Source organism: Amia ocellicauda, chromosome 7 (assembly GCF_036373705.1).
Source record: "Amia ocellicauda isolate fAmiCal2 chromosome 7, fAmiCal2.hap1, whole genome shotgun sequence".
NCBI lineage: Eukaryota > Metazoa > Chordata > Actinopteri > Amiiformes > Amiidae > Amia > Amia ocellicauda.
The window spans coordinates 36,857,698-36,880,761 of record NC_089856.1 but is presented as its reverse complement, the minus strand read 5'-3'; the positions used below and the strand labels follow the sequence as shown (position 1 = coordinate 36,880,761).

The 23,064-nt window shown below is 37.2% G+C and overlaps 1 protein-coding gene across 6 annotated transcripts in view; it reads right to left on the bottom strand.

Moving 5' to 3' along the window:
• The window catches only part of plch1 (phospholipase C, eta 1), a 57,927-nt gene that overhangs the window by 16,452 nt on the left and 18,411 nt on the right, over positions 1-23,064 (bottom strand). For all 6 annotated transcript variants that reach the window (XM_066709462.1, XM_066709468.1, XM_066709465.1 and 3 more), the window contains 10 exons: positions 13,513-13,659; positions 11,998-12,241; positions 11,366-11,495; positions 10,711-10,881; positions 8,992-9,085; positions 6,783-6,986; positions 6,148-6,268; positions 4,702-4,873; positions 3,195-3,302; positions 1,298-1,459 (listed from right to left, as the gene is read on the bottom strand). In XM_066709462.1, coding sequence (XP_066565559.1) covers positions 1,298-1,459; positions 3,195-3,302; positions 4,702-4,873; positions 6,148-6,268; positions 6,783-6,986; positions 8,992-9,085; positions 10,711-10,881; positions 11,366-11,495; positions 11,998-12,241; positions 13,513-13,659 — 1,553 coding nt within the window. The remainder of the gene's footprint in view (positions 1-1,297; positions 1,460-3,194; positions 3,303-4,701; positions 4,874-6,147; positions 6,269-6,782; positions 6,987-8,991; positions 9,086-10,710; positions 10,882-11,365; positions 11,496-11,997; positions 12,242-13,512; positions 13,660-23,064) is intronic.

Here is a 23,064-nt window from a genome sequence, read left to right as displayed (position 1 = left end):
TTATGTTCCCTCTGTTATAAAATGATTTTAGTAGTGAAATTACTGCTGCTACAATAAACTCCAGCAGTTAATAGTCCCTGTATCCACTTGAAGTTGAGGCAATTTGCTTAAACATTCAGCATGGCATTCAAAGCATTCTGCAACCCAAATTGAGCCCATCTAATATTCCAAAGGAAATTGTAAGAGACAAACTCAAATGCAAAATTTATATTCCAAATTTGTTTCAGAAAATTGGGAGCAATGTGGTTTTTACTCTTGATTAAGACCAGCTTTGATAATCATCCTGTTAGTGTGAATGTAAACTTTGAAGGATATACACCAAATTAAAAAATATATAAACCTTTCTGACTTTATTTATTAAAGTGTCTAAATGTAGAAGGCATCGGTGAACTTTGGTGAATATCAGTGAGGAGTCTCCCCAATTCGCAGCAGACAGAACAGAGTCGTTTTAAGTAGTCGTTTTAAGTCTTGATGATGACAACTGGAAACTCGCAGGTACACTTCAACTATGCAGCGTTGCCAAGCTGAGATCCATTTCCATTTTAAAAAGGCTGTTAAAAAATGCCATATTCAATTTTAAACTAATTAAATTCCTGCCCTGAGGAAAATAGATCTGAAGAGGCCATTCATTCGCTCAATCATCTAAATGTGTTTCCCTCACCCTCTGCCCAGGTTAAAAATGCCAGTCAAATGGTTTCTGTCAAGCAACTGCAAGCTCATAAAAGCTATACAAGGCAATTATGGTGCATCAAAACAGACTGACACCAAATTTTAGACATTAACCACTGTGACTGACAGTGCAAAGGATATCCCCAGGGAGAAAAGACGCACAGCGTGACAGAAATGCCTCAGTTCACAGCACTTATTGCAGAAATAATCTGCTTTTCTGCTACTGTGATCACTGTGCTGCCACATGTGCACTTATGTGCAATGTACTTTTTTCAACTTTATGGTTTCCTTTCCACTTCAGACAGACAGCAGTTAACATTAATCTGCAAAATGGGAGATTGCACATGAGACCCTGTTTTGAATAAAAACAACAATCCTTGAAAACCAGTCACTGGGAGAAAAAACATTGTTCTCATTTAGAAAAGGATTCATTTTCTTCACTGATTTTTTTGTTGTTGTTTTATTTTTTAAATTTAAACTGTAAAACTGAAAATAATTTAGTCTTATATAATTTTAATTTCCTGTATAATGGGTCCCAATGAATATTGGAATAAATGGATACCAAAAATATGTCCCTTCAAAATCATTTACACAAATAGAGAAATACAATATGACAGACTGAAATTACCGGTTTAAGATTCACGTTTAAACCTTCATGCGTTGCTCTCAACAAGGCCCTTATAGAAAAGCTGTCTGAATCCTCCTTGTCTCCAATCTGTGATTCTTTTAACAAGGAGTCTAGTTTCTTCCTTATGAAAGATTCCACCTGGTGATCACTTTTTCCATTACTCTGAAAGAATCAAAGGAGACTGATTATATACATCTGCTTTTTAAAGTAAAAGATTATGCAGGAGGTAAGTGGTTGTATTCCACAAAATCAGATTTTTTTGATGCACACCTCTGGCATTAATACAATTAAGCAATTTGTTAATCACTGGGATTAAATTAAATTTGCAAACATTTTTGTGTTAAAACAATTGCTAATAATAAAATATCCATAGCCTTTAAAGGTTCCTACACTTAACCACTGTTAGAATGTAATAGCAATCCATCCTCATAAACACATATTTTTGTATTTGCAAGACAGACTTGGAGTTACAAACGCTAAGCTAATTTGAGGGATGTCTTTTGATCCTTCCAATAAAAAGTATTAAACTCTTGAAGTGGGATTAGCATATTTTTTATTTGGAACAAACAAGAAGACAGACACCGTATACAGAACTTATCACTGCTAAAATTAGAGCAAAAGCATGTGGCTGAAACTCAATTATGCTCACAAAAAGTAAAGAATAACATGTTTGGATGATTTGAGCCAACACAGAAGTCCACAATTTAATTAGTGATTTAATTAGCAATTTATTTATTCATTGCCCGACTGCAGAGATAGCCCTATAAAACCTCTTTCATAAGAAAAAAAAAAAAATCAGGGACAGCTATAAAAAATGCCTTAATTGATATCAAATGTTAAAGGCAGAATTATTCATAGCACTTCCTCCAAGGAATTAAGGCACAAAATCTTAAAGGTCACATTAAACTCATACAATTCAATTGTGACACGAAAGACTGAAAAGTACATATCTATTGGTTAATCTGCTTATCAAATGTCACAGTTCAGTTAAGCTTCAGAATCAGATTAATCACATCCAGGTATCCGCTGGGAACAAACTGAAATTCAAGTAGATTTTTATCTGTTAAACAGATTCTAAAGTGGGGGGTGGATGTTCTTGGAGACAACTACAGATATAATATCAATGGAAGGTCTCCAGTCAGATCCAAGTAATTGCTTTGCAAGAGGTTGATTTCAATACATTAATGAAGCTTCACTATGCTGACAGCTTCTACAATAGTATGTTTGGAGTGGTGGCAATATATGATGGAAACTGCTGTCAGTGCTGAAATAGCAATATTTGTGCTGACAGAAGAAAAGATTTCCAGGTTTTTCAGTGCAGAACAGTCCTGTCATCACCAGTATCTGTGTAGAAATATTGCATGAACAGGTGGAAAAAAAAATAAACATAAGAGTGTTACAGGTTGTACTGCAAGGATCTGTTTCAGAACCACTGCTATTTCCAGCTATATAAATAACTATAATTAGCATGTTCAAGAAGCCAGTGATGGGAGTAAGGAAAATTTTGAGGAGAAAATCCAGCAAACAAAATATGAGAAGTTAAGAATTCAGCCCAGATATACAACTAAGAAAAGAAGCTAGAAAACAAATGTGTCACATTCATAATAATTGATTTTAAAACAAAAATGTGAAGTGATTTTTTCAGGATCAACAACCTGTCTGAACTTAAAGTCTTATGCTTGGTGGATTTAGGAGTATAAGGATAGAAGTAGTTTCATCCTCTTGCACTTTACAGTTACAAACTCCATTTCTTGTAGTCTAATGTTTGCATTAACTATGTGAAAAACTACTCATGATGCCTTGAAAAAATTCACTCTGTTCACCGAGACCATTTCCTGGCAAAACTGAAGTATCTGAGGGAATGCAGAGGAAACTCCAGGAATGTCTGTGTACTTACACTGCTGTGCTTGAGTTTGAAATCATCCTCGATCTCATCAGCGCTATCATCATCTGACACCTCCCCCTCCTCCGCATCAGCAGCGAGGTATGGCGGCAGCCTTTTGCCCTGGATCCCAGAACAAACACATTTCAAACATACATCAAACGCATCAGACCTACATCAGGCGGTGCGTTTCAAACTTACCCGTTCAGGTACACAGTGCATATATACTTCCTCAGTCCTGGGCTGTACAGAAACTAAGGATTTATGTATGCTGTAATATGGAGAACTCATAGATATATGTTTTCATATATTTAGACTACTACATAAATATATAAACCTATATTATAAATATGATTTATATGGAGTTTTCCACATGGTACCATGGATTTGATCTGTAATTGCAGTGCTCCAATCCATAAATGCAAAATATTAATATACTTACTACACTTAAAGGTGTCACCTCACCTGCCACCCTACATATACCACAGTTATGGCAACAACAGTCAGCATTGTCTGTGTCTGTAATCTCACGATCTATACTCAAGTTTAAAACAAAATACTACTATGGTTGATCACCTGTATTGGTCGTGATGATGGAAAAATCTGGAAAATTGGAAAGCTGCCTCAATATAAATTTGTAAATTCTAATTTTAAATCACTAACATCAATCTTATGTTAATAGTAACCACCACCCCCAGGGGCAGTAATCTCTCAGCTGTCTCCTGATATTACCTAAGGAGGGTTTGATCAGCTTATTATTTCTGTTTATATCCATTTCCTACCTGCCAAACGCTGCTGTGCACTTTATGCTTTCACCGACAACGGTTGCTCACATCGAATGTATTGGACAAATTTAGGGAATATCACAGCACACTGAGCAGGAATATGTGAAGACAGAGAGGGGGAACATATGACATAAAGCCACACTTAACCCCACAGAGAGAAGAGAGGGTTTCCCACTACAACAGCAGCCATTTTTACAAGTAGTTGAAATGGATGCTTTTCATCCAGGGTATGAATAAATAAAATCGTCAGACTCCTCAGAGACCGAAGCGCTGGCAGCCCCTCGCAACTGTGTGCCAGCTTCTGACAGGTGCCCAACAACATCAGCACCAGTGCACTAAATTAACACTTTTAATCATTTAGACATTAATGGGCTTTAATTCAGCCCAAAAGTCACATTTGCAAACACATTCATGCCTGACGCTGAGTGAACGGTGTTAAAATATGCAGATTGCCATGTTCATTTCATTATTTCTTCCTGAAAAGCTTGAAAGTATTTCTGTTGTTGCTGTAATTTAAAAGCTATCAGAACCAGATTTATTTCCCACTATAAGTTCTACCTGTGCAAAAACTTGTTTTTAACTTTACATGGACAAAATATGAGTCGATTCTATTCCTTTGATATATAAATTACACACACATATACACGCATTAATACATGTAAATAACTTGGAAAGATTAAACCCTTAGTTCGTGATCCATCCACTGGCAACAGCAAACCTTCCAAGGGTAAACATACCTTAATGAGGATCTTTCCCTTCAAGTTGTTCGGGCTAGGGAGCTCTTTGGAATCTCTAGTCAGTACTCTGCCAAGATCCAACTTTTCTCCAAATATTTCCTTCAGGTACTGGGCTATCTTTTTCTGCTGTTGGATGCTGCAGTGGTTTTCAATTGAAAGGATGACTGGATACCTATATATATATATATATATATAAATAAATATAAATATAGTCAAAGGGAGTCATATGACTGCAATGCCAGAGGAATCTTTCAACAAATTTGGATAATTTTGAACCAGCAGGCCTGAACAGGTTTTATTCAGACCTCCTCAATGAAAAACTATCAATCCTGATTTATGGGCTAATGGACCATGTAACAGGATTCACTTGTGTATCCAGTGAGGGTTTTTCTTTTCTTTTCTTTTCCTTCAGATAGACACAAAATGATGTCTTACAAGTACTGTTATACCATTCTTAGATTGTATAACTACTGTAGAATATACAAAACTTGGATCTCTTAAATCGCTTTTGTCTGCTGTAACAACAACATTCATATCAGCACAGAGCAGGACTCCAATGTTAAATTCATGATACAAATAATAATAAAGAAAAAAGAGAGACAGATATTGTTGTTTTCTATAATATGTTCATTTTGTTCAATAAGCTAGACTAGCTTTATTCAACACAAACTGTTAGTGCTATGGACACATTTTCAATACTATATAAAAAAATATGTTTCATCCTGTACAATTCACATTATCTATGACATTTACCAGAAGGTAAAGGGAAAAAAATTACAAGGAAATATTTAAAATGATAAAAGAAACAGACATTGTGTTTCCTTTCCAATGTAAAAATGAATCATGTCAGGGCACCCATACACCTTTCTTAAATGTCAGACTAGATCAGTACTGAAAAACACCTGCGGCAACTTTAAAATCGGACTTGTATATGGAAACTGTAAGTGACAAACAATTCGCATCCACTTCCTCCAAAAAATATTTTTCCCCTGATCTTTACAAACGAAATATCTAATGATAAGTTGAAAATGTGAAAATGCTCCAATCACCTGGACATAATATATATGATAACAAAAAAAACTGTTTTTTGTGGACAGCTAGGCTGTGGACATTTATTTTGTGAGTCAAAAACTCATTTGTCTTTTTATGTTCATTAAGTATACATTAAAGATCAGAAGACATACATAGTGAAGGTTAAAAGGGTGTTTTAGGATAAAAAACGTTAGCGTCAATTAATTCAGAGAGCCAATGGTTCAGAAACTGCTCTGATGAACAGCTATGGTTACAATCCGCTAGATGTGTCTGAAACTGGCATCCATAACAGATTAATTGCACACCTAAGCCATCTAAAAAGTAATAACTCTGCTTTTCTGCACATTAGCAGAAATTCAAATGAGGTTTAAAAAAACATATATAAACAAAATAAAATGTGACAAGGTTTCATACTCATTCTTCACAAAGGCATGTTTGTTGATGGTTTCGATCACAGCTTTGAAGGATATTTTCGATGTTAGCGTGTATCCATGTTGCACCATTGGCTCACCGTCAGGGCCATCCCAGCAGTCAACTGCAAAGCAAAGTGAGGATATATATGAATAATTGCAAATGGTAGGAATAACAACTGTGGCCTGGAAAGTTAATATATAGAGAGAACTACAGAACCTGTTAGATCATGGACCTTGAGGACTGGATTTGAAGAACATTGTGCTAGACTAGAACTGGTTAAACCAACTCTGCCTTGATGCAATGAGTTACAATTTAGTTTTGTTTTTTATTGTTTTTTGCTTGTTATTTTCACCAGTGGTATAGTCGAGGGCATATGCAGGAATACACGGTATGCCCACTTAATTTGAAGGGAACTTGATTATACCCACAAAGAATTTGTGTATACCCTCCTATAATTCATATAATTAATTGTCGTTCATCTGCCATTCCCTGCTTGACAAACCTGCATCAAATCCCCTAACCAAGAAACCATCATATCTATATATTTGTATCATGTAAGTTCATATATATATTTAGTGGTATGCAATTTAAAATCAATACAGTTGTTGGGAATTAAATCTGTGCTGTCCACATACCTTCCACACAACGACAGCCCGCCTGCAGGACCCAGGTGTACATGTCAGTCTTGGACTGCGAGAGGAGCTGGTCTCCAGTGAGATAGGTGTTGTGAGACGAAGCAATGAAGTAATTACACAGTGGCTGGTCCATGTCCTGGTTGACTTCCTGGTGGAGCGGGTTGAATACATCACAAGCTGGGCTTCGCATGAAACTGGTGAACCCTGCAACAGGATACAACAATGTCTCATTTTAGTTGTCCACGACTGGACAACTAAAACAGTTCCAATTTTAAATAAATATCTAAATAAATAAGACAATGTTGCAGTAAAGGATGCAGTTTTTATGTTAATTTAAAAACTAATTAGGCACCTTGAAAAACTTCAGATGTGTAACATTCAGGTGCACTAGAGAAAAATCTATATGATATAGTCGATAAAGAGTGAGAAAATAATCTGATTATGAAAAATAAAGTTACAAAGATTTTTTTTTTCTTAAACTACAGGGAAGAAAATACAAAAGAAATTAAACAATTGACATTTAGTTTTGTAGCATATGCATGTGTATCACACTGGGCATAGAATTATTTTCTGCTATATTAATGAAAATGGTAATTGCAAATTAAAGTGGATTTAAAAAAAATTAATCGTGTTGCCATATTGAAATTTGCAGATTAACTATTTATAAATATACTCCTCGAGCAGCAGACACACTGATTAGTACACAGGGGGCTGGGGTTGTTCTTTAAAGAAAAATACAGCTATTCTAAAAGCAAGTAAGGGGCATTTTAGAAATAGACTGAGGTGGAGGAACAAGAGAAAGTCCCTAAAGTATAAAGATTAGCTACATTAGTGGATTTCTGTACAAAAAGGTGAATGGTACGAATTAGTACGATTGTTTTAGTACAACTCTGTGACCAATATCTTAATTAAAACAAATGCCTTAAGTTGATCACGAAATTGAAAAGCTGAACAGGGGTAGAATCTATTCTAGGCACAGTGCTCTCACTCAGACCCTCTCTGGCTTTTTTCTCTCCTTGACATTAACCATTAAGTAAAGCTGTCCTGGTAACAAGATCCTTATTGAAAGCTTCACGAAAACACAAAACTGGCATTGACACACTGTCACATCCTACTGGCCCACCACCTGGATGGTGCACAATGAAACAACGGTCATGCTACCCAGAATAACACGGTCCCTGCTGCCCACACTGCACGTCAAATTCAGTGTACCACCACCTGCGAATATGCATGATATCTTTACATGATATCAAGCTGTTTTATTTGCAGACTAATTATGCGCTTCATTTAGGAAAGCTCAAAGTGTTTTAATAAAACCGTGGAGAAGTGCACTATTTGTTTAACACTGCCCAGAAGTAAATGTGACTCTTGATGACCAGTAGACTAACACAGGTTGGCAACGTCTCACTGAGGATCACAAATTACCCTGATCGCACACCGCCAACATATCAGTCAACATTAGTTCTGTCTCTGTGGGTTCCAGCATTAACCTGACTTTCTTTCTTCTTGGCCTCTAACTGAAGAAAATTATATAATAGAAGGAAAAGATTCTGTATCTGAACAGATTACTCCACTGGCTTTCACAGCCAAGTATCACTAACTTCAAAACTGACAGAACAAAACTTGAACAAAACAAAACATTATTGATATACTGCCTCAATAACAACAAAGATTTACACTTGCAGTCTCTCAGTCTAAGGCCTTTGGGTTGTGATGGAAATGCTTGATGCAGAAGATGGACTAATACTTGTTTATAGAAAAAAGATCAAGGAGCCCCCAAATTCAAGTTTTCATTTTTATTTTTTATTTTTTAAGAACATTACCAAGAGAGAGGAAATAATTAACCTAAGCTTTTTAAGATTTTATATGCCCCTGGTACTAGAGGGTTTTGTATATTTCATCAAAGGGAATTCTGAGAGAAGAGGCACTGTGCCAGAAAAGTTTGTCTTGCTTTACTTTTTCTGGGAGGCCTTCAAATAAAAAATAAAAAAAATAAAAAGAAAGTCAGGTAAGTTTTCTTATTAGGTCTTTGAAGAAAAAAACATTCTCCGAGATGGGTAAAGGAAATGTTCAGCTTATTTATCAACTTTGACATACAGCAATACAAGAGAAAAGCCAGGAATAAGCCAGTTATATCTGCAGAATAATAATGTATTTCCCTGTTAAGAGTATTATGATTTTTTCCAAACGTGAAGAACTTCTTGCTTACCATCAATACCTAGTACATCCTGCTCTTTGTTTTCTTCAGAGACTTCAAACTTATCGATTATATCCAGGCAATATTCAGTTGTCACATTGTTCATCTGTGTGACACAAAGACGTACTTGTTAATTACAGGAAACCAATCTTTGGGGGGGGGGGGGGCTGAGAGATACTAGACCGCAAAAGAACTGCCAACTGAGAGCATTTTGATCCTCGTTGCTTAACAAATTTTCCATTCCGTTCTCTCTCTCAATAGGTTTATGAAAGCATTTGGAGAGACTAACACAGCAAAGCATTAAAGCTGTCCCTGATCACATAGAACTGATCTTCCTTTGAAGTCTTTCACAGCCAGACCGGGATGAATAATTTTGTTCTGAGACCTAACAGAAGCAGGAAGAGGTCAGTTTAAAATATATATATATATATATATATATATATATATATATTATATATCATTGTAGTAGGACGATGACACTAGCCATGCTAGCTGCAAATATTTGCAAAGGGAAGATGAGCTCTAGTCCTGGTATGGCTCCAGCTTTTTGTGAAAACTGCTTTTTAGCTCTAAGAAGCGAAAACTAATTTTTCTCCAGCATTTTTTCAAATACATTTCACTGCTTCAGACATATTTATAGGGCTTTTTTTAATAGAGATGAATGGGTAATTAAAGACCCTGGGGCTTGTACTACCACCACAGGTGTCTGTAAAGCTAGGGTCACTGTTGAATGGCAAGCAGAGGAGGTCTTGGCCAATGTCAAAGCTTACCCATCCCTTGCAGCACTCCGCCAATTGCACACCGCCCACTGGGAGCTCCCAATTAGAGCTGGCTCATAGCACAGCCTAGATTTCAAACAGCAAGCTCTTGGACAATAGTGTCTGTCCTACTTTTGATATTCATTCTCAGGTGTGCTTGAAACACAAACAGATTAACTGTCATAATTAAGATTCTCTCAATGCACATATCTACCGATACAAATAAAACCAGAAACTCCTAACGCCCACAACCCATTCGTTTTTCCAGTGGTACATTTCCACTTGTTCAGGAAACTTTCCCAGCTCTGAAGGATATTTTCGATGTTAGCGTGCAAAAGTGTTAGCCGAGAGGGGTGGAACACATGCATCAGACAAAAACAGTAATGGAAAAAAACATAACAAAAGGAATATCCCCAGGCGAACATATTTGATCAATGCATTAAGGTCATTATCATCTAAAATACATGACAGGAAAACATCACAAGTTCAGCCTTGTAGGGATCTTTTTCTCGCTTGTTTAAAGTAATCAATTAAGGAAATACACTTAAAATATTACCACTGAAAACATAATTCTTTCAACACTAATGAAGTGTAGCTCAACTTTATTTCACTCCAATACTGAGTCTTGCTATATACAGATTGACATCTTCATAAAATGTGGCATTGTCCCTTTCCCCCCACTGTAGTTAAATTATATATATATATATATATATATATATATATATATATATATATATATATATATAGAGAGAGAGAGAGAGAGAGAGAGAGAGAGAGAGAAAGAGATACATCAGCTGAATGCATAACACTCTGCAGGAAGCCCACGGCCAAGTAACTAGATAAGGACACATTCGGTCTCTGCTCTGGTCTTTTTACTCAGCAGTTGCATTATCTCTGTATGCAGGCTGCTAATTTTACTGCGGCAGGCCTGTATGTGTGACTTTGATCGCGGACCAGCAGCTGCTGTCCTTACCTTCTGCTCAGTTCTGAGGAAGTGCGCAAGCTCCTCCACAGTGAGGTGATCCTTCTTGTCACTAAAACACATGAGCAACAGAAACAGGTCCCGTCGGAGAGACATCATCTTGTAGAACACGCTGAACTCCTCGTAGGTCAGGGTTCCCTGTTGTTCGTCTGTGTCCGCCTCCTTCAGCCCCACAAGACATGCAGCAAACAGAGAGACACCGTTACTAGCGTTAAACCTTAATACAGCTGAAAATAATATTGATATATTATATGATACATCGTGAGCTAGACACTTATTTCTTAGTGTTTTTAATCTCCAAAACTCTCTGCACTGGTGATATATCAAGGGTATTTTTCCCTTTTATTTTTAAAAACAGAATCATGACTTTATCATTTGACAAGGGTTAAAAATCACTTTACATTTAATATGTTAAGTGTGATGAGACATTTTACTTGCATTGTAAAAAATATATGATCACTTAGTTCATTAATTTATAGGGGGAGTGACTGACAGTGACTCTGTGGAATGTATTAAGCATCAGTAGTATGAACTACTTATTCAGTCTTCAGGATTACAGTTTAACACAATTAGGATTAATTAAAAAAAAAAAAAACTCTATAATATGTTAAAATACATAGTCATTGTCACCAGTAAATAGACTGACCTGAAACATCTGCCTGACTTTTCTGCGAGGCAGATTCACATTCATCTTATGTAACAGCTGGTAGATCTCTTCAATGTTCAGCAGACCATCTCCATTCTTGTCAGCTTCCTCAAAGGTTTGTTTCATCCATGTGAGAGTGCATTAAGGAAAGGTGAAATCATTATGAACAACTCCATCTGAGGATGGGTCAGGGCCAGGGAAGGAATTGAACACTGTGATTTGGTTTGTACTGAATCATGTCTCCGCTCTCTGATGCATCTCTGTGTGCACTTAGTAACATAGCTATGAAGATCCTGACCATCTAACAGAAAAGTGCCATTCTCTTTAGTAATGCATAGTTTTGTAATATAAGAAGTGTATTTGAAGGACAGTGCAGAAACAATGCAGGATTCATGAAGCGTTGCTCTGGTGAATTATGTATTCCAGCTGGCCACATTGCACTTCAGTTCTACTTAGTAACTCTGATGCAACATGGCCAGGGATCAGAGTGCCTACAGAACTAACCTACCATTTATGACTGTCGTATTAAAACTATATAAAACACAATACACAAAAATAAACACAATGCATAAATGGATGGATGGTTGGATGGATGGCAGCAATGGATAGATAGATAAAGTAGGAAAGGATATTGATCATGGGTTCTTTGTCTTTTAGCAAGGGAATCCTCATCACTGATTCCAGCCATCAAGTACTTGAGTCCAGTGATCCATGTCCTGGCCTCCTCTGGGTTCGAGGTCACCAAATCCAGAGACTCCATGTGATTGCCATGGTAGATGGTGAAGCAGCAGCTGGGGTTAAAGTTCCCATCAGCGTGGCGATGGAAGATTTCTGACTGCCTGCCTTCTGTGACCTTATACAGGGAATCAATGGTAACTGCAGCAAGGGGATTGCATGGTGCAATAGGGGAGAGAGAGAGACAAAATGAGAGAGAATAGAAAAATCAAACAGAGAAACAGTTGGACGTGCTATGGAGTTTTGATTTGACAAGTTGAATTGTGTACATGTTTTTTTACGGCAGTTTTGTTGTAACTACCTTGACCTTCTGAAAAATCGGAAAGGAACAGAATATTTCTCAGGACTTCCTTTTAAACTAAACAAATGCTTATTTAGCTAACAAAGTTGCTTCTCAGATCATAAGTGAGCGAATAAATCAATAAACAGAAGCGTTTCTATACACCTCTCTTGCATGCGGTGCCATTTGTTGATGGAAGGAAGCCAGAGGTTATGTATTCTTCATTTTGAACTAAAAAAAAGTGCCCCAACAAGGGAAATCCTGCAACTTTGCATCCAAGGATCCCTCAAAAGGAAACCCACTGATGTTTTTCAAGAGTTACCTCATTAAAATGTGCAGCCTCCAGACAGAAGTGCTGAAAGGGGTTTATTACGTTTAAACTGCAGCTGAGTGTGAGTGTGACTGTGACCGTCAACAGATAATTAAACTTTCTTTTGTTCTGGGGATTTTTTATTTGTTAGTTTTTTACTTTGAGGAAATGTCATGAGGGAAGCTCAGGCCCCTCCTACTTGAAACAACGCTGAAAAGGTTTTATGTTTATTTTTGTCATCATCCATCCATCCATTTAATATAACCACTTCATCAATGGTTAACAAATCAGAAACAGATTTTCTGTGGGAAACACTGGTACACCCTGGTATTATTAAACACTATTGTGAAAAATGTAAGTCGCCTTGGGTAATGATGTCTGCAAAGATATTAATATTAATATGATGTTCCAAAACATTCTTCAAGGGCTTTTCACTTAAAAGCTCAAATTCAAATTGTACCTAGTTCATACGCACATTAGGACCAGCAGCCTAATTTTCAGACTAAAACACAATATAACTTCAGATGCTCTTTTCCAACGATTCCAATGAAAAGGTGTTACAGAGTTTAGCTTTAGATTTATCAACATCAACCACAATAATAACAAAATACATATCTGGTATTTCAAACACACTAAATATGAAATAGGTCAGGGGATAATGTGACTTTCATGCTTTTGAAAACATGTATTCAGCCATCCCTGCCAGGTCAGTTGCACAACAAGAAACATTACCTCTAGGAACCTGTTTGGGGTAAATAAAGAGAAAGATTGGGATTAACCTTAATGAACACAGAAGCTAAGGAAAGGGATAAATGCTCATACTTTTTGCCTTCTCGCTTTTCCGTGAGGGCCTCCACCTGAGGCAGGATCGATGCTCATCCAAGTAGAAAAGGCGGACCAGCCCCTTTGATCCATTCTTCAGCTTGATCATTTGGGTCCCAGACTGCATAACACTCATGCATCTTTCAACTGGGGAAGGGAAAAAAAAAAAAAAAAAATCAATAAAAACACACACAAGGATGATTTACATGACTGAGACACAGAATGACTGTACTGTGCATCACTACCAATTAAAAGATCAGCCCAGGTCACTGATTTCATTGCATTGCTCTGGAGGGAACAGTGCTTGAATTTGATTACATACAATATTATTTTAATTGCACAGATGTGTGTATAAAATGGGCACATTGACCTTAAAATGCCCTTGCAGGTAAACAACAACAGCAAGTCTCCACAGCCTCTTCCTACTGAAAATAATGTGTCTCTGTGATTTCTGCCAAAATACCACTTTAGCATGCTGTGGTGGATTGATGCAATGTATACAGGATGCCTGACTACTTTTATAAGTTTCCTGGCACAACACTTGTAGAAGCAGGCTAGAACTCTGGTTTTTAATATCCCAAGAAATTTACATTTCATATGTAATACTGTCAGTGATAGTGACAAAACCTTTGAACCGTACCCTGAGGGTGAAATATACGGATAACTTAAAATTAATGTCAGATGTGACTTTAAGCAGATTGGATGTTTCAGTATTATCTATATGTTTATGAAAAAGTGAAAAATGTCAAATGGCAATGGGTTAAAATGTTAAATTCAGCAGTTCCTGTAGGTTCCCTTTGCTGGGTAGTGCATTTCCAAGACTCAACCAGCTTTCAAACTAATGCACAGATCAGGGAATGGGTATAAATAATAGTAAAGGTCTTTAATATCCCTTGGAGCACAGTCAAGATGATTATTAAGAAGAGAAAGGTGTATGGCACCACCAAGACCCTGCCTAAATCAGGCTGTCCCTGCAAACTGGATGACCGAGGAAGAAGAAGGAGACTTCAATGGCCGAGACTGGTTAAAGTGTCCATGTGACAACAATATCCAAAGCACTCCACAAATCTGGCCTGTATGGTACTCAAGAAAATCTACAATGAATCCCATTTAAAGTATGGGAAAAAAATAATTCTGTTGCCATGTTTCAAAACATTTTGTGGTCTGACTAAATGAAATTTTTGGCTTAAAGCATTATGTTTGGTGTAAACCCACACAGAGCATCACCCAGAGAACACCATCCCTGCTGTGAAGCATGGTGTTGGCAGCATCAGGGCCGGGGACACTTATAGGACAGAATAGGAAGCAAAATTTATAGAACCACGTATAGAAAATCTGCTGGCCTCCACAAGAAAACTGAAACTGGGACCTAAGATCACCTTTCAAAATAACAATGACCCGAAAGACAAGGCCAAAGCTACACTGGAATGGCCAAGGAACAAAAGATAAATGTTCTTGAGTGACCCAGTCAGAAATTTGTGCCATGACTTCCACCAAGTGTTAACTCAGGGGGAGGAGACTTATCCATTTATGATATTTCAGTTATGCATTTTTTTTATGTATATATATATATATATTTTGTCCCTTCTAGAGTATGGTGTAGATAAGTGGAAGTATTCGGTATATAATATGTATATACCCAATATATACACTCACCTAAAGGATTATTAGGAACACCATACTAATACTGTGTTTGACCCCCTTTCGCCTTCAGAACTGCCTTAATTCTACATGGCATTGATTCAACAAGGTGCTGAAAGCATTCTTTAGAAATGTTGGCCCATATTGATAGGATAGCATCTTGCAGTTGATGGAGATTTGTGGGATGCACATCCAGGGCACGAAGCTCCCGTTCCACCACATCCCAAAGATGCTCTATTGGGTTGAGATCTGGTGACTGTGGGGGCCAGTTTAGTACAGTGAACTCATTGTCATGTTCAAGAAACCAATTTGAAATGATTCGACCTTTGTGACATGGTGCATTATCCTGCTGGAAGTAGCCATCAGAGGATGGGTACATGGTGGTCATAAAGGGATGGACATGGTCAGAAACAATGCTCAGGTAGGCCGTGGCATTTAAACGATGCCCAATTGGCACTAAGGGGCCTAAAGTGTGCCAAGAAAACATCCCCCACACCATTACACCACCACCACCAGCCTGCACAGTGGTAACAAGGCATGATGGATCCATGTTCTCATTCTGTTTACGCCAAATTCTGACTCTACCATCTGAATGTCTCAACAGAAATCGAGACTCATCAGACCAGGCAACATTTTTCCAGTCTTCAACTGTCCAATTTTGGTGAGCTTGTGCAAATTGTAGCCTCTTTTTCCTATTTGTAGTGGAGATGAGTGGTACCCGGTGGGGTCTTCTGCTGTTGTAGCCCATCCGCCTCAAGGTTGTACGTGTTGTGGCTTCACAAATGCTTTGCTGCATACCTCAGTTGTAACGAGTGGTTATTTCAGTCAAAGTTGCTCTTCTATCAGCTTGAATCAGTCGGCCCATTCTCCTCTGACCTCTAGCATCAACAAGGCATTTTCGCCCACAGGACTGCCGCATACTGGATGTTTTTCCCTTTTCACACCATTCTTTGTAAACCCTAGAAATGATTGTGCGTGAAAATCCCAGTAACTGAGCAGATTGTGAAATACTCAGACCGGCCCGTCTGGCACCAACAACCATGCCACGCTCAAAATTGCTTAAATCACCTTTCTTTCCCATTCAGACATTCAGTTTGGAGTTCAGGAGATTGTCTTGACCAGGACCACACCCCTAAATGCATTGAAGCAACTGCCATGTGATTGGTTGGTTAGATAATTGCATTAATGAGAAATTGAACAGGTGTTCCTAATAATCCTTTAGGTGAGTGTATATAGTTCAATCACTCGGCAGAACCTTATGTTAACATCTTTATATCACTGTCAGAGAGAAACATTGTGTTTTGTTTCAGTTTGTTTGTTCTTTGTAATTTGCAAATACTGAATACAGTTTATTTTTATATCGCAGTATAAATGGAGGATAAGTAATTTAGTCTCTATTGTTATGTCTTAGAGACTTTCCTAAAGGCCTAATAGTGATTGTATTTCAGCCTGGTTTTGCTATCATAACTCCACAGATTCAGCGGAAATCCACAATCCAATTATAAACGGATACATGCATTGACGAGAAGGCTGGCTATGACATGGGGGAATGGGGGAGGAGATCAAATTACGTATTGAATAAATGTGTGTCCCTATCTTACTAATGGTAGGTGCTAAATTAGCAAGTTATAAATGTGTAATAAAACAAACAAATTAAAATCATATACACTCAGTCTCTACAAACAGAAAACTACTTTCTTCAGACAAGGGATGGAGTGATGGTCATGTAACACTAGCTGAAGCAGTTTCTCTGAAGGACAAGTGCTGGGATTTCTCTTTAGGCAGCCTAATCACATCATTCAATGATGCATATGCTTAAAGAAAAATGCATGTATTGTATCATGAAAGAGCATAAAAGATACTTTAAGCAATCTTTATTTAAAATATTTAAAGAGATCTTTCTTATGCACTGCAATTAACTAAATACAATATTGTATGCATTTAAAAGATACAGAAAAGGTATTTTTTTCTGTGGCTTGGAGATGTTGTAAAACTGAATGTAAAGCATAAGGTCTGAATAATTAAGCAGAAAAGCTTGTCTGTTCTTTCACAGATTATATAATATATAAATATATACATATACACACACATACATAAATACATACATACACACGCAAGATTACAAAGCATGTATATATTATATATATACATACATATACACTCACTCTTTGTAATCTTGTTTATTGCAGCCATCAAGATTTTGCTTTCAAAATGCAGACACTATAGCAGCTGGATGAAAACTGATAGCATTAGCACAGTGATGTACCTCCCAGGATGGCAGGAATTACTGAATCTCTCTACCTCATTTAAACCCAATTAGCAGCTGGGAGTAAACAGTCACGCTTGATTAATGCCTTTATAAAATTAGGTACGAGACAGTTCTTTTAAAAAGTCTTTATTAACAAATACCTTCAATACAATCATCACAAGTGAGACTGGAACCTTACCACATCATTTATTTTACAAGGAGAAAAAATATTTGCCAATTAATTAATAGAAAATGTTCTTAATTGTACAATACTTGTCCATCTCCCAGTATATCCCTAGTCACAACTGTCACTGACACACTGAAGTGCACAGAATCAATCTATTTAACGCTTTCCTTGTGGCATCAAATTGCCTTAATTTCAGGCCAGGAATATTAAATATGTTGTATAACTTTGAAGCCAGAAAAGTGAACATCAAAGTCTTTAAGTACTTTGAAACAGAGAAATCAAACGGGATATAATTAGGTAATAAAGCACCGTTCTATGATACTCTAACTGTAAAGCGCCAAAACACAATTACTCAATCAGGTAATACATTATGCAGCAGCACCTGGGATTCATTATTATTATTTTCTTAAAATGTAACACACATGAGGGTTGTCTATGTTATTTATATGATAAATCTTACCAGTTATTTTCCACTGACAATGCTGCTATCATAAAATTATTTGTTTTGCTGAAAACCTACAATATAGTTCAATGGCTTGGAATAAAAGCATGATACAAATAAGTAGCCTAGTGTTCTTTCTATGTGTATATTTTAGTTTCAGCCTCTTATAATTTAGTTTAAATAAGTTAAACCAAACTCATAGTATTCTGTATTCATGGCACCTAGACAAGGCTATGACAACTGTGTCAATTAAAGAGATCGTTCCCATGTTGAGGTATTTCAAAACGTTTCAGTATCATATATGGAAAAATCATTACGATGTATATCCACAGTGAAAAACGAAGACAAACATACCACAGAACCATTAGTGGAATCTTCACCACTTAAGTAAACTCAAGTAAACTCTTGAACACCTGATAAAAGACAAATGCTTTTACACAAAAAAGAAATGCCCCATACAGTATATTTATACTTCCAAAAACAATGCTTTTAGCTACTCAGAATCTACCCTTTGAATCTAATCCTTTGCAAAAAACCATTCTGAAACATCACTGAGAATGTTCTAACCAACAACAACAACAAATCAATGAAAATAAAAACTTTGCCCAAAAGAGAATATGATCAAGCCAAAAAAAACAAAACAAAACTAAAAACAGGGTTCTGCTCATGTTCCATATGACAGCTTGTCTGTCAGTCTTCACACTTTATATGAAAAGAGTACCAACCTATCGGTGCCAGCCTGCACTTCTGTGGAACTGCTACACTCCCTCCCACGTGGTAAATCTTGCACGCCAAAAGAGAAGCTACAGTAGCTGAAGACGGGTCGAGATAAGATTTGAAAACTTCCATTTTTCAGCCTCGAGATAAAGTAGAATCTGCCTGAAACACCCACGTCCCATTTCTGAATAAAGCAGAGCATCTAATCTGAAGCTCTCCGAGGAGTGATTTTCCTAGTGGCGTTGTACTGCTGCCTTATGCTGGTACATCATTTAATCTTGCAGCAATAACCACAAGTCTCTATACACAGGTCTGAATGCACTGCTGTAGACATGCCCCTTTTATTCATTTTATTTTTCTTCTGTTGTTGAGGTGCATCATCAGCTTAAAAAAAAGAGCATTGTCGGATTACATTGAAACGGCTGCTTGCATGTGATTAAAAATAAAACAGGACTTCAAGGACTTCTGAAAGCTGAAATACTTTTTTTTTTCTGAAGAGGGAAAACTTGCTATAACGTGACACGAAGTGCTTGCCTTGAGCAAGTGAATGTGTCAGTGCCATATAGAGCCAACAATGAAGAGAAGACTAACTCACGCATTTTCAATTTCCGACCTTCCGAAGGGTTAAGCCATTCACTAGGTTTTCCACAATTCATAAAAGCTTCTGAGAGTTTCAAAATCCACATACAAAACTAATGCTCATGCCCATGAAAACTTTATGAAAATGTCTGTCTCTGCCTCCCATTTATTTTCTTTAAAATAAATCATTTAACTTGCAGTTTTCAAAACAGCTGGAAAAATTGGAAAATAGCTGCTCACAACATCAACAGACAACTATGTTTGCTGTAGACAATTGGTTTTCTACACTACAGCTCTGGAACTGATGACACATGAAGAAAACAAATCAGCCGGTTATGAAACTGAAGTCAGATTACTTGATCCTTGCTTTGCTGACTGATTTTCTGACCCTGGTTAAATAAATAAGCAGCATCAATCTTGGAATTAACGGGTAAAAGTCTGCTAATGGGGCAATACATCTTGCATGTGAGTCTTTTTTTTATTTAGTTCTCAGCATTTGTTATTGATTTGTATTATATGTTTACCAACAAATACACGCACAAAGAAAGAAACCAGCTCCAAATAGCTTAGTTGTAACAAGGAATGCTTCAGTTACCACAAAAAAATGTCCTGATTTTTGAAATCTAGCTATGCTTCGTTGAATCTGTGGGCTTTAGCTCTTGAACAATTACCATAAGCATTTTTGCTTAATTCATTAGTTTTTGCTATCCTGTTAAAGCTTAAAAAAATATATTTTAAATTGCTGTTCAGTAATTTATTTCTTTTTTTAGAACAATTAGTGAGACCAGCAAACAGGAACCACAGAAGCCCTGCCTACATCCAGATGAAAGAAGCATGGCTTAAAATAAGGAACATGACAACTACAAACACACAGTTCCCAGCAGCTGAAAAGGGTGCTATATAATCAAATGCTTAACAGTGTCAATCAAATAACGAGAAGAAATGAGAAAGACAGGGTACACTTCAAATTTCTGGGATTGTTTGCATTTCCGGTTCTTGATGTGACTAGATTCTTTAGTTAAAAGTCTGGCACTGAGGGAAATAAATTAATCACTCAAGAAAAACATCATTATGACAATGAGGAACTGCTATGGAACCCTGCTGTACTTTAGTCTTTGAGAACAGCCCCCGTACTCAGACTGCATGTGCTCAGTGAACCTCCAGGCACAGAGAAACTCACTTCTGAAGTGTTCCACTACCTAATGTAGATTAATGATGTTGCACTTTAAATGTATTCTTTGGCCTCTGGAAACAAAATAAAATAGATTTCAGATTAAATAAGCGCATATGATTTGACTAGAACATGCACTGTCCCTTTGTAATTTAGCAGTGATAAAAGTACCTGCTGATTTGGGGATTTTTTTAAATAAATTGTTTAAGAACATAAGAACATAAGAAAGTTTACAAACAAGAGGAGGTCATCCGACCCATCGTGCTCGTTTGGTGTCCATTCATAACAGAGTGATCCAAGGATCCTATCCAGTCTATATTTAAATGTTCCCAAATTTTCAGCTTCAACCACATTGCTGGGGAGTTTGTTCCAGATTGTGACAACTCTCTGTGTAAAGAAGTGTCTCCTGTTTTCCGTTTTGAATGCCTTGAAGCCCAATTTCCATTTGTGTCCCCAGGTGCATGTGTCCCTGCTGATCTGGAAAAGCTCCTCTGGTTTGATGTGGTCAATGCCCTTCATTTTTTTGAAGACTTGGATCAAGTCCCCACGTAGTCTCCTCTGTTCCAGGGTGAAAAGGTTCAGTTCCTCAGTCTCTCAGTAGGACATTCCCTTCAGACCTGGAATAAGTCTGGTTGCTCTCCTCTGAACTGCCTCTAGAGCAGCGATATCTTTCTTGAAGTGTGGAGCCCAGAACTGTACACAGTATCCAGATGAGGTCTAACTAGCACATTGTACAATCTTAACATTACTGCCCTTGTTTTAAATTCTACACTTTTGACAATATACCCTAGCATTCTGTGTGCCTTTTTATATTGCTTCCCCACATTGTTTGGATGGAGAAAGTGAGGAGTCCACATGGACTCCTAGGTCTTTCTCATGCGTTACTTCATCTAGTTCTATTCCTCCCATAGTGTAATTATAGTGGACATTTTTGTTACCTGCATGTATTATCTGGCACTTGTCCACATTGAATTTCATCTACCAGGTGTCGGCCCACAATTGAATATTATCTAAGTCCCTTTGAATAGCCTGTACTGCCAAGATTGTATCTGCTGAACCACCTATTTTAGTATCATCTGCAAATTTGACCAGTTTGCTAACTATCCCAGAGTCTAGATCATTAATATAGATTAGAAAAATCAAAGGCCCTAGTACTGATCCCTGTGGAACTCCACTAACAACCTCACTCCAGTTAGAAGCAACTCCTCTAATCGACACCCTCCGTTTCCTATACATCAACCAGTTCATAATCCATCTACTTACATTACCCTGAATGCCTACAGCTTCCAATTTGAGGATCAGTCTTTGGTGTGGAACCTTATCAAAGGTTCATGTAATTTCATAACTGAAATAACATGAACCTTTAATTTATAGGTTTGCAGAACTAGATGTATTTGATTATTTTCATGTGTCATATATTTGGTAATTTATTTTTACATATTTCAGGAGTTACAATCTTCCACTGTATGATTAATCCAGACGTAGAAGGAATACAGTTCAGTTATCTGTTTTTGACTGGAATCAGTGATGGTAAAAAGTCAATTGCTTTCCCATGCAACACCACACTTGCTGATTTAAAATTAAGATGACAATAAATTCCTGCCACTTGCCTAATGTCTAAAGTTAGACAATGTTCCAATTGAAGGTGTCTAAGGATGCTGCTGTGATTCTGTTTGTTGCAAAGAGAAGGAAACTTGTCATGGGCATCACCTACAACACATATGGAATTGCCTATAGGAAAGATGCAGAATTTATTTCATGCTGTGACAGAATGGATTTACTGAGAGGTCCAGCCTACCAAAGGCCTGGTGCCATCACTAACACTACCCAAGGAATTGGTGAAGATGTGTTAAATCGGGGGTTAGGGATATTTATGAAAATATATGGAAAAAAGCCTTCAGTTTGAAGGAGCAGTATATCCAACAGATACTTTGGATGGATAGATATAGAGAGGCACAGAAATAAAGACTGATGAAAATGAACATTCAATTTATACTGATTGATGATGTTTTTGATTTCATGTTGAATTCCACACTTCCACTTCCCCATGATTAGAGCCATGTCTGGAATGGGCAGCATTACAGAGTTCATTCCCACCCTGTGTAATTGCATTGCAGCCTTGCAGGAGGCAAAGGGCAACACCGCAAAGCATTAACTCCACTCACAGCTTAACAGCTCTCAGTAAACAGGTGTTTGAAGTAAATTGGGTATCAATTAAATCATGTATAAATCTCTGTTTAGCACCCACGCACATTTGTGGACACATCTCAAAAAACAATATGTTTTACAGGTGTAGCACCAAAGATCATTTTGTTTTGAAATTGCTCATTTTGAGACCAGGAAAGACTACCAACATTAACTAACTTTTAATCACTGCTCATTAGTATACAATATACATTGTATTGTAGTGTAATGTACTCTAATTCGGATATTATCTACAGATTCCTAACATGGGAATGCCTAACAGGCAGTTTTACCAAGAGGGTTCCATTACATTATCTTCCTGTGCTGACAGATGTAGAAGTAAGTTGCTGAATGCTGCTAGGTGCATGGTATTCTTTTCTTTT